The following is a 12,500-nucleotide window of genomic DNA, read 5'->3' as shown; positions in this document are numbered from 1 at the left end:
GACCCCACCATCACTGTTGAGCTAAATGGTAAACCTGCTAAAGCTTTGATAGATACTGGATGTTCACAGACGCTAGTGCAGGCTGACCTAGTCCCCCTAGAGTTCCGTAACTGCAATGACAAGCTGACCATTTTCTGTGTTCATGGAGATAAAAGTGAGCATGAGACAGCTGATGTGTATGTCAGAGTGCAGGGACAGACATACTTACTGAGGGTAGGACTAGTGCCTAAACTGCCATATCCTGTGTTGCTAGGCCAGGATTTTCCAATACTATCTGAGCTGGTGAACAAGACTGCTTTGTGTTGTGTTGTGACAAGAGCGCAGGCTAGGGAGCACCAAGCTGAGCTAACCGAGTTGCCATATTATGGTGAAGATGTTCCTGTTGAGCCCACACTGACTAGGCAACAAAGGTGTGATAGGCGCAGACAGAATGTTGAAGATACAGTGAGTCAAAGTGGAGTGCAGACTGAGAATATTGACCCCCCTGAACTGTCTGATGTTGATTTTACTGGTAATCTGGCAGAGGAACAGCGTGCAGACCCCACACTGAAACAGAGTTTTAAGAAAGCTGAAGAAGGTGTTGAGTATTGTCCTGTGCTAGGTAGGGAGGGCTATGTTGTGCAGAATGACCTACTGTACAGACAGAGTGAGGATGGAATGCAGCTGTTGATCCCCAAGAAGTACCGTAGGCAAGTGCTGTAACTGGGTCACACAATACCCTGGGCTGGACACTTGGCCTACATGAAGACATTACAGAGAATTAGCAAGCGCTTTTACTGGCCAGGGTTTTTCTCTGATGTGAAAGAATTTTGCAAGTCTTGCCGTCCGTGTCAGCTGTCAGCAGGTAAAAATCTTGCCCGTGCCCCTTTGATCCCCCTACCCGTTATTGACACACCCTTTGAAAGAATTGCAGTTGATGTGGTAGGCCCCCTTGAAAAGAGCAAATCAGGAAACAGATTTATTCTTGTCATCTGTGATTACGCCACAAGATACCCCGAAGCCTTCCCCCTGAGAGATGTTACAGCCAAGCGAGTTGCAACCGCTATGCTGCAGCTCTTTTCTAGAGTAGGGATACCCCGCGAAGTGCTCAGCGACCAAGGCCCCAACTTTATGAGCAAAACCCTCAGACAGGTTTACGATCTTTTAGGCATTAGGCGTATCAGAACCACTCCTTACCATCCACAGACCGACGGACTTGTCGAACGGTTCAACCAGACCCTCTTGAACATGCTCCGGAAGTTTGTGGAAGATTCGGGCAAGGACTGGGACCAGTGGCTACCATACTTGCTCTTTGCCTACAGAGAAGTACCCCAGGCGTCGACAGGATTTTCCCCCTTCGAGCTCCTGTATGCACACCAGGTTCGAGGACCCCTGGATGTGCTAAAAGAGACTTGGGAGGGTGAGACGCCTACTGGCACCAACATCATCTCTTATGTGCTGAAGATGAGGGAGAAGCTTGCTACTGCATCTGCCCTGGCACAGGAGAACCTGCAGAGGGCGCAAGAGAGACAAAAGGCGTGGTACGACCGTTCTGCCAGATCACGCTGTTTCCAGGCTGGTGACAAGGTCCTGCTGCTGTTGCCCAGCTCCGACAACAAACTGCTGGCAAAGTGGCAGGGGCCTTATGCTGTTACCAGGCAGATGGGACCGGTGACTTACGAGGTCCACATGCCGGACCACCGCAAGAAGCACCAGGTCTACCACGTGAACATGCTGAAGAAGTGGACTGACCGTCAAGAGCAACAGCCAGAGGTGTCTGCCCTCTTCATCCGTGCCATTGAGGAAGAGGAGGAGTACAACGAGCAGTACCTACCGTGCTGGGGAGAAGGATTGACGCTGGACCTGAGCCATCTGCCCAACGACCGTCAGCAGGAGCTGACCGCCATTCTTCCGGAGGGTCTATTCGTGGAGCAGCCGGGACGGACGGAGATGGTGGAGCACCGCATCCCCCTGAAAGACCAGCAGCCGGTGAGACAACAATGCTACCGTGTTCCAGAGAGCCTGCTGCCCGTGCTGAGGGACGAGCTGGACATGATGCTGGAGCTGGGGGTGATCGAGCCATCGTCCAGTGAGTGGAACAGCCCCATCATCCTCATCCCCAAGAAGGACGGCAACCTGCGGTTCTGCCTGGACTGCAGGAAGGTCAACGCCCAGTCCAAGTTCGACCCGTACCCCATGCCGAGGGTTGATGACCTCGTCGAGCGCCTCGGCAAAGCCAAATACCTGTCCACCATTGACCTTTGCAAAGGTTATTGGCAGGTGCCGTTGGCTGAGGACAGCAAAGAGCTGACGGCCTTCAGAACTCCTTTTGGTCACTACCAGTTCACTGTGCTGCCCTTTGGGTTGCATGGAGCGGGAGCGACGTTCCAGAGATTGATGGACCGGCTCCTCAGAGGGACTGAGGGCTTTGCCGCCGCCTACCTGGACGACATCTGCATATACAGCTCCACGTGGGAGGAGCATCTGCAGCACCTGCAACAGATCCTCTCCTTGGTGAAGGAGGCGGGTCTGACCATCCATCCAGAGAAGTGCTCTCTGGCCAGGGAGGAGACGGCGTACCTTGGCTACATGCTGGGCCGGGGTGTCATCCGACCTCAAGTGGGGAAGGTCGAGGCCATCAAGGCCGCTGAGCGCCCCACCACCAAGAAACAGGTGCGCTCTTTCCTGGGCTTGGTTGGGTGGTATAGACGCTTTATACCCAACTTTTCCGAGAGAGCGGTCCCGTTGACCGAGCTCACACGCAAGTGTCAGCCTAACAAGGTTGCATGGTCTGACGCGTGTGAGGCAGCATTTCAGGGCTTGAAGGACTCCTTGTGCAGGGAGCCTGTGCTGCTCAGCCCTGACTTCAACAAGACTTTTACCGTTCAAACTGATGCCTCAGAGCGAGGCCTTGGTGCGGTATTGCTGCAGGAAGAAGACGGACACTTGAAACCTGTGGCGTACATCAGTCGCAAACTGCTGCCGCGGGAGTGCAACTACTCCACTGTTGAGAAAGAATGTCTCGCTATTAAGTGGGCATTGGACTCTTTTAAATATTATTTGTTGGGGAGGAAATTTGTTTTAGAAACTGACCACAGGGCATTGTCTTGGTTAGGGAGAATGAGAGACACTAACTCAAGAATCACTAGGTGGTTCCTGGCTGTGCAACCGTTTGATTTTGAGGTATTGTACAGGTCTGGGAAGCTAAATGTCCCTGCAGACTTCCTTTCTAGACCAGCAGAGGGGGCATCCTCAGAAGGGGGAGGCAATGTCACAGACTGAGCTGTGACGCTTACGCAGCCTATAGCGTTCAGGCAGTAATTAGCCGGCAAGTAACATCATGCTGCACTGACGCCGACTGTGGTTCACTCTCCATTCATCCGTATGTACTGTTTTCATTTCCCTGGTTCATTGTTCAGTCATTCATCACCTTCATTTGCCATAACTTTAACCTAGCATCGTAACTTAGAGTGCAGGGAAAGGCCTACCGGCATTTCTAATGTTACAATGTGTCATTCTTACCGCGTTTCAAAATGCGCATTTCATACCGTTTATCATTCATCATCTTTCATCTGGTTAGCGATCCTGATGGTTAAAACATCATCACTTGCAACAGGTTAAAATTATGAAGGTTTATTTTGGTTAAAATCATTTACAAACATTTCTGATTCAGGTTAAACTCACCAGCTTACCATCAGCAGTCACTTCCTGGTTTGGGGAAACCGAGGGTATGTGCCAATGTGCCTAAATAGTGGGGTGGCCGCGGTTCAGCGGAGTAGACCATTTTAAACGGGGGTGTTTTTACCGGTAATGTTTGCATTGTCTTTTTCTAAGCTTAGAAGGGGTTTTGGTTTATGAAAATGGTTTTGGTTGTTTTTGTATTTTGTTTACTTTTCTTTGGTTTGTTATTTTGGGGTTTTGTTATTGTTATTTAGTTGATTGATTTATTTTGTGAATGGGCTTTCCTGAGGGAGGGGCAGTTACTCTGTAAATGGCTCAGAGCCTCAGTGTCTGGGGAAGCGTCGTAGTGGAAGGTTGTGCTTCATGCCTTGTCTGTAAGTAGTGCTCAGGGTCTGATAGACATAGTCTGGCACTCTTGCCTATTTTTGTTTCAAGATTTTGTCATCTTTGTTTTGCTGTTTTGGGATGCACTGTACGTATTCGCACTTTTAAGAAAAATCTAAAAAGAAGAAAAATAAAAAGAAAAGCTTTTCCTTTTGGAAAGAAAAACTGTCTCTCGTCCACTCCATCGCCGGTCATCCTGCTACAGAGACACACACACAGGCAGCCAGTGCACAGTACTAAATGTGCCACATATACGCGCGTATGTGTGTGTGTTTGTATGTGTGTTTACATGTGAGTGTCTATGTGGGACACTGGTATGTGCCTAGTGAATGCAGATAATGTTGATAATGCAGTAACTGTGAATCATTAATAACAATAATAAGAATAACAATAACAACAACAACAATAACAATGATAATAACAATAAAAAAAAACTAGAAATGCATTCAGAGAACGCAGACCTCCGCCAAAGAAGTTCAGTTCATTTTGGACATAGGTGTAGAGTCATGATGTGGTTTCATGCATTTAGGCCTATAGGCTACATAGCATTTGTGTTCAGGTAATTGAACCGTGGGCTATTTCAGAATGTGTATTTCATTATTATGAAGCCATTCAGTGGAACAATTAACTCAGAAGTTTATTGTGATATTTTACAGAAAAAACGTGAGGAAGTCTGTCACACAGTTGAAGCACACAAGAGTATGGGTCCTGAAATGTGACAACAACCCATACTTTAGAAGCAAATCGACTTTAGAATGGCTTCATAATAATGAAATACACATTCTGGAATAGCCCAGTCAAAGCCCTGACAAAAAACAATTGAGATTATATGGCATGAAGTCAAGAAAGCTATGCACTCCAGACATCCCACAAACCTAGCTGAAGAGAGGCAGTTTTCTAAAGAAGAGGGAGACCAGATACATCCAGATTGTTTTGTTAATCTCATCTGCAACTACAGGAAACATCTGGTTGAGGTTATTGCGACTAATTTAGGGTTAAAACCTATTGAATGCAAGGGTGTACTTACTTATGCCTTGCTGTCCTGTGAATGTTTACATCTTATGGCCAATGAAAATATGAAAACTTGTAAATGTTTGGGTTGAATTAGTTAAAGCAGACTCTGGTTGTTCCTTCTTGTGATTTCCGGGAAGATCAGACCATGTTTTATGACCAATTTTGACAGAAAGGTAAGAAATTTCAAAGGGTGTACAAACTTTTTTCCTGGGACTGTATATATATATATATATATATATATATAGGCTATACGTATATATATATATTTGTAATAACAAGACAACATAGGCTACTGTGGCTACTTTGAGCCGTTCACTTAATTATTGAATCAGAATGAAATGTGCAAGAATCTCCTTATCCAGTGGCAGTGCATGGATGGTTGTGGAGTGTCAGTTATTGTTTTGGGCTATTTCGTTAGGCTAAACACACTTTTGAGAGGTAACTCCACTTGTAACATTTCTAGCTGTTTCAATATCGTGACACCAACGTTGTGCTACAAACGCAATTGCTTAGCGCGAGACATGTCGACTCGACTGGTCGCAGCTAGCGGAATCATTGTCTATTCCGACACTACACTTGTTGGAGAAGTTCCTTCTACCTGTGAATAGCCTATGGGAATCCGTTCATGAGGGTTATTGCGAGTTGGTCTTGGTGCTGTGGGCAGATGATCGGCACCCGGGCCTGCTCTCTATTTCGTATTGAAAATCACTGTTCGCCGCATCGCCAGCGTTCATTCGTTATGAAGTCTAGGAACTAGTCTATGGAATGTTTGTAGTGCTGATGGCTTCAGTGCGCGTGGATTGGGGAAGCAGCAAATCACCGTGGACTAACGCAATTCGCGCGCGCGCCTTTCTTTGAGCTTCATTTTATATGAATGTTTTGTGACAGCATTGTGAACTTAAACGATCTGCGAGACTGTAGCTAAGGCTGCTTTTTGATAGCGATTTTGACTGCGGTAATGCATTTCACTTCAATGCTCTGCCCCGGTGTGGCTGCGTGAAGGTACGCCAGTTAGTAAGTGGTGCTGCTCAGGGCTCCTCCTCAGTGGTCCTTGCGCACCCTGTGGCAGGCCATGTAATATCAGCGTGACGAACACACACACAAGTTCGGGCGATCACATAACCTCCTGGCGGAGGTAATAAAAACATGAATAAATAAATGTAATAAAAAAGGCTTTACTATTCTACATCAATGCAGACATGTATAGCGTTTGCATTGATAGCCGTACTGACACACAGACAACACACAATGGCTATAACACACACTCGCTCGCACGCACGCACGCGCACACACACACACACACACACACACACATGCACGCACACACATACGCGCACACACACGCACACACACACACACTATTCCCCTAACCGCTCATCTTCACACCATTGTCAGACAGTTACAGCAGAAAATAGCCCCGATGTGACAGAAACACCACAACACACACACACACACACCACTCAAGCTGTGAGGCAACACACACACACACACACACACACACACACACACACACACACACACACACACACACACACACACACGCGCACACACACACACACACACACACACACACACACACACACACACACACACACACACAGACACAACCGAACACCCCCTCGCACGCACAAAATGCTCTACATACTTTTCTAGACAGTGTTGATATAACCGTACAAGGACAAAGGACAACCCATTTGCCCACCCACATAAAAGCACATAAGCACCAGCCTGGCATCATGTAAAGGCCTATTTACAGTGCCATGAGAAAGTTTGGGCGCCCTTTTGAAAAAATCATCACATTGGGTTATTTCTAATTGAGTTTTTAAAGTAGCAACTTCTTGTTAACATATGTTAATCTGTAGGGAAAGAGAAACATTTCAGCAGTGGAAGAATTAACACCTCATATTACATGGTATACCTTCTTTGGGCTGCCCATATTTATGCACACACCTATATTTGTTTAAATCCACACAAAATTGTTTCTGTAACACCTATGAACATTCTTCCACTGCTGAAATGTGTCTCTTTCCTTACAGTTTAACATATGTTAAAATGAAGTTGCTACTTAAAAAGCTCAATGAGAAATAAACCGATGTATTTTCCAAAAGGGCGCCGAAACTTTCTCATGGCACTGTATGTCACGCCAGTGCATTCCACATCGAGGTATGAGGCCTTTGTAAATTCAGTGGTGGGCTCAACTCCATGGGAAGGATTTTTTTTTCACTTGAGCAGGTGCATTTTTTTCTATGATATCTTGTTGTTATATGTGAAAATGCTCTGCTGTGCCCTGAACAAAGCCATGCCTAACTCTAAGCTGTCAGTAAAGCAACAGTTCTGCTAGCCTGATTATCATGACTTTCAAATCTCTTCGAGACTTGGTCTGACCAAGAGCATAACAACGAACATTCAATGGCCTTAAAAACGGCATGGTTGACCCACATCTCTTCGTTTGCTATTGGTCGAGGGCAGAAAAGGCTGAGCCAAAGTTTAAACCAAACATTTCTTGGTCCCAATAGAACATCTCTGCTTGAACAACATTACCGCCTTGAACACGCCTCTACCCAGGGCGGTTGGAAATGCTAAAAGTTGAATAGTTCCCGACAAAGTGGCTGGAGTTTCCCGCTGTGCAGGGAAGGGAACCTGAATCTTCATGAACAAGCTCCTGGGCTGATCCAGTGTAGCTGAGCCGAAGGTGTTGCGTCACTGCGAGAGCGGAGCCTAGGTACATTTCTGCTGCCTTACCTTTGTAAACAAAACAGCAAAACCAACAGGGGAAAATGGCGTTTTTTGTGTGAAATGATGCCCGAATCAAAACCATACCTAAACCCAACTTGTCACAGGATGTTGTGGAGCGCAAGATAACATGCAAAGGCCTCGTTCACAAACACAATGGACGGGTCAAATCAGCTCGTTATCTTAAAGGGACACTGTGCAGGAAATGGTCAAAAAAGGTACTGCAACTACGCTGCTCATTTAAACTGGGATGCCTATTGCCAAATTTGATCTTAACATGAAAGTTTACTAAGTAATAAACAAATATTTTCTACTATGGTCCAAGAGTACAGTAATTTTTGCAGCTAAAATGGCTATTTTTGGAAATTCAAAATGGCGGACCATGGAGAAGATCCCCCTTTTGATGTATGAAAAGTGCAATATTTCCAAGCATACTGAATAATTAGAATTTGATGGTGTTGGTAAGTATTCATGAAAAAGGTAACATTAGTGAATAGGCAGCATGAATTTTGGAAATAAACAACTAAAAATCTCACACAGTGTACCTTTAAAGGGGTATGCCACTATTTTGGGGCTTAATACAGTTGAAATCGTTGGCCAGGGTTTATAAAGGTGGTAAAGTGTCTTATTTTTCATGTTAAGCGTTGTCTTGCTTTAAGACATGTTAAAAGAGGGAATATGTCGCTAAGCTAGTGAAAGTCAATGTATCCGTGTAGCATTGTAGCATGCTACATGGATACATTGACTTTCACTAGCTTAGCGACATATTCCCTCTTTTAACTTGTCTTAAAGCAAGACAACGCTTAACATGAAAAATAAGACACTTTTCCACCTTTATAAACCCCAGCCAACGATTTTAACTGCATTAAGCCCCAAAATAGTGGCATACCCCTTTAAGTACTACTTATTTGATACCATCCTATAAACTCATATACACTCTTAAAAAGGCTGGGTCAAAAACAACCCAAATTGGGTTATTTTCTGACCCAGGCCCTGGTTCAGTATTGGGCCTACCCTTTGTCTGGGTTAAAATATTTTAACCCTCAGATTGGGTCATTCCTCTAAACCAACTAAATGGGTCATTCTGACCAAATTGCTGTGTTAAAAGAACCCATTACATGGGTCAGACCTACTACCACATTATTGGGTCATATTGACTTCTTTGTTGGGTTCATACTTTAACCCAATATTGGGTATTTAAATTGCAAGGAGATTTACAAAAAACAATTATGACTTTACATTAGTACATTAAGGTGAAATATACCATAATTGTTTACCAATACAATTGAGATCAAAACAAAATACAAGAATGCATAATATTTCAGATCTCTTTTTTTTATTGCTGAACAAAGTAGATAATTAACAATACATTTCATAAAAGTATACTATAAAGATGCAAATCACAGCAGTGTAGCATTAACACATCATAGCATTGAAGCAATAAAACCTTAATTGAATTTACATGCATCTTTGTAGCCTCTTTGCAAAGATGGGTTATCAGCAAGACTGATCACTCATGACCGAAAAGACTCAACTACATCACAGCAACATTGCTATGACATTACCAAGAGCCTTAAGTAACAGGTTAAAACTCAGTCATTACAATATTGGTGACAGTAAAGTTAAAACATAGGGTCTGCTAAAAGGGGTTAAAGGAAATGGTTCTGTTTTACCAATGTACCATTTGATTTCAGTGACACTGTACAATTATAGAAATTCAAAAATTTAGTTTCACCTTACCTTTTGTATAGCACACTGTAAAACAGCACATTAAAATGTTTAACCCCTTTGCGAAGAGCCCATGTGCTTTGCACAGAGAATATGTTGCTTTTTAGCTATGAGTAAACAGACCCGCCAGCAGGTCCATCTGCACAAACAGGCTTCTCACCGTACTTTTTGTTAATTACAAACTTTACAGTGCATCCATAACTGCGCTAACAGAGTGGAGTGAACTTAATTGTCCCCAGGTTGAAATTTGTCTTGGTCTCTACAGTCACTACATTCCATACAGTACTTACATAACCAGCATATAACAGAACATAAATAAAAAACATTGAAAAAACATAGAAAACATTAAAATAAAAAAACATCAAAGTGTGCACTGCATGTCCATGGCAGGTCTATCTGTCATTAACAGACAAGGTATTCCCTGATGGGTGGTTATCCGAATAATACATTTCAAACACAGCATGTATTCAGTCCAAAAGAACTGACAGGGATGTCGCAATTATATTGACAGTTTGTACCTCAGGACCTTGTCTCGTGATCTGGTTTGATTGACATCACTACCCTTTCAAGGATTTAAAGTAGCTGGCTTGTAGATATTAAGGTTCACGTAGTAGATGACCTCCCAAAAGCACGGTGAAGCTGCAGGTTGCATATCCCTCATGGCAGCTCTTGGCATCTCACCACAAGTCTTGAAAAAGCAAAAGAAAAGAAAAGTGTAAATGATTAGGCCAAGACATGGCTTTTCCATCTCAGTCATCATAAATATGGTTTAGGTAAATTATATTGTTCTGTATATCTCCTGTGCACTTTGTATTTGCTTGTGATGTTGGCTTGATTATGTCCTCTTTTGAAAGTCGCTTTGGTTATAAAGCGTCTGCCATACACACACACACACACACACACACACACACACACACTGGTATATAAAATGTTATTTCTGACTTGACTGCACCGGAATGACTGTGCCTACCGGTGCCCAAAGTGGAAGACAAAAAGAAAGACAAAAAGTTTGAGAGTTTGTCAGACAAATAGACAGAACATACAGTAAACCGTAGCAAAATTGTCTGAAGTGACACCAGACAGTAGGCATTCCATACACATTCACAGAACCAAAGAACAATATCAGGCCTCATTGTGTGTGTGTGTGTGTGTGTGTGTGCATTAACGCCTGCTGTTGTGCATTGATATAAAAAAACGTACTTCATACATGCCGATGATATCCAAGAGCTTCTTGAATAAGTAGTGTGGCCGCCGACCCAGCTGAACAGCATTCTTCTCCTTTTACTTGTGTCCTACAGCCAAAAAATAAGCAGTTATTGTGATTTTATTGTTAAAGTAATAGGCCTACAATACAGCTGACATACACATTTATCCTGAACTGCGTTGTTGGGTCCTGACAAGCCAGTGGTAGTGAGAAAAATATAATTGGATGTTGAAACTAGTAGGGATTTTCCTTTAAAGGGACACTGTGCAGGAAATGGTCAAAAAAGGTACTGCAACTATGCTGCTCATTGAAACTGGGCTGCCTATTGCCAAATTTGATCTTTGCATGAAAGTTTACTAAGTAATAAACAAATATTTTCTAGCATGGTCCAAGTAGTCATTTTTGCAGCTAAAAATGGCTATTTTTGGAAATTCAAAATGGCGGACCATGGAGAAGATCCCCCTTTTCATGTATGAAAAGTGCAATTTTTTAAGTCATAATGAATACTTAAAATTTGATGGTGGTGGTAAGTATTCATGAAAAAGGTAACATTAGTGAATGGGCAGCATGAATTCTGGAAATTAACAACTAAAAATGTCACACAGTGCCCCTTTAAGGTTGTGTGTGTGGTGTAGAGTGGGGTGTGCATGCGCATGTTTTGTACGTGTGTGTGTGTGCATGTGTGTATGAGCATATGTGTGGTGTGTGTGTGTGTGTGTGTGTGTGTGTGCGTGCGTGCACGCATGGGCTGTTATGCATGACATAAAAAGATCTTACTTCCTACATCCTGATGTTTGAGGACTCCTCGGATAAGTAGTGTCACAGACCCAGCAGAGCAGAAGTATTTGTGTCCTACAGCAGAAAAAGAACTATGAGTAATTGGGATTTTACTGTGAAATATATAGTACAACTGGTACCCATGTTTACAATTCTTGGATCATACACTCACATTTCAGTGCCGCGTTCTTCCCTCGATGCAGACACAGCTCCGGTTTTGGTGCCAGGTCATCACGTCCATCGAGGAACGGACTACCGGAATGACTGTGCCTGCCGGTGCCCAAAGAGGAAGACAAAAAGACAGACAACAAGTTTGAGAGTTTGGCAGACAGATAGACAGAACATACAGTAAACCGTAGCAAAATTGTCTGAAGTGACACCAGACAGTAGGCATTCCATACACATTCACAGCATCAAAGAACAATATCAGGCCAGCTCTCATTGTTTGTGTGTGTGTGTGTGTGTGTGTGTGTGCGCGTGTGCGAGCGCATTCACGCCTGCTGTTGTGCATGACATTAAAAACTTACTTCATACATGCCGATGATATCCAAGGGCTTCTTGAATAAGTAGTGTGGCTGACGCCGACCCAGCTGAGCAGCATTCTTCTCCTCTTACTTGTGTCCTACAGCTGAAAAATAAGCAGTTGTTGTGATTTTATTGTTCAAGTAATAAGCCTACAATACAGTTGATACACATTTATCCTGAACTCACTGACTTACATCTCTCAGACAATCCAAATCGGTTTTCATCGGTTTACTTCTTCAGTGACTTAGTTCCAGTTTCCTACACACCCAGAGAAGTCCACCTTATCCAGAGCAGAAGAGATAAAAACAAGACAAAACGTTTCAGAGCTTTGCAGACACACCTTCAAACAGACAACAGACAACCTTAAATAAATATATGAAAGGCTTTTGTGTCACTACTACACACAACTTAACATTTTTCATTTACATAAACAAAATATAAACCAACCAGTCCCTTCGTAAATACTGCACAGAGT

At 43.6% G+C, this 12,500-nt stretch overlaps 3 protein-coding genes and 2 long non-coding RNA genes across 5 annotated transcripts in view; 2 read left to right on the top strand and 3 right to left on the bottom strand.

Moving 5' to 3' along the window:
- Positions 1–25, top strand: part of LOC134464773 (uncharacterized) — a 1,173-nt gene extending 1,148 nt beyond the window's left edge. Inside the window, exon 1 of the mRNA XM_063218119.1 lies at positions 1–25. This exon is cut by the window's left edge and continues 1,148 nt beyond it. Coding sequence (XP_063074189.1) covers positions 1–25 — 25 coding nt within the window.
- Positions 1–12,500, top strand: part of sox5 (SRY-box transcription factor 5) — a 589,415-nt gene that overhangs the window by 89,546 nt on the left and 487,369 nt on the right. The gene's annotated exons all lie outside the window — the stretch shown is intronic.
- LOC134464118 (octapeptide-repeat protein T2-like) overlaps positions 1–12,500 on the bottom strand; it is a gene marked incomplete at both ends in the record, with an annotated part of 77,295 nt that overhangs the window by 21,930 nt on the left and 42,865 nt on the right. The window lies entirely within an intron of this gene.
- Positions 9,149–11,560, bottom strand: LOC134464702 (uncharacterized). The gene is made up of 3 exons (XR_010038035.1): positions 11,501–11,560; positions 10,720–10,811; positions 9,149–10,207 (listed from the first exon to the last, which is right to left on the bottom strand). It is a non-coding gene; the product is annotated as an uncharacterized LOC134464702 (long non-coding RNA).
- LOC134464701 (uncharacterized) lies at positions 11,713–12,294 on the bottom strand. Its single transcript, XR_010038034.1, has 3 exons — positions 12,220–12,294; positions 12,028–12,128; positions 11,713–11,770 (listed from the first exon to the last, which is right to left on the bottom strand). It is a non-coding gene; the product is annotated as an uncharacterized LOC134464701 (long non-coding RNA).

Source organism: Engraulis encrasicolus, chromosome 15 (assembly GCF_034702125.1).
Source record: "Engraulis encrasicolus isolate BLACKSEA-1 chromosome 15, IST_EnEncr_1.0, whole genome shotgun sequence".
Lineage (NCBI taxonomy): Eukaryota > Metazoa > Chordata > Actinopteri > Clupeiformes > Engraulidae > Engraulis > Engraulis encrasicolus.
This window is presented reverse-complemented; position numbering and strand designations above follow the sequence as displayed.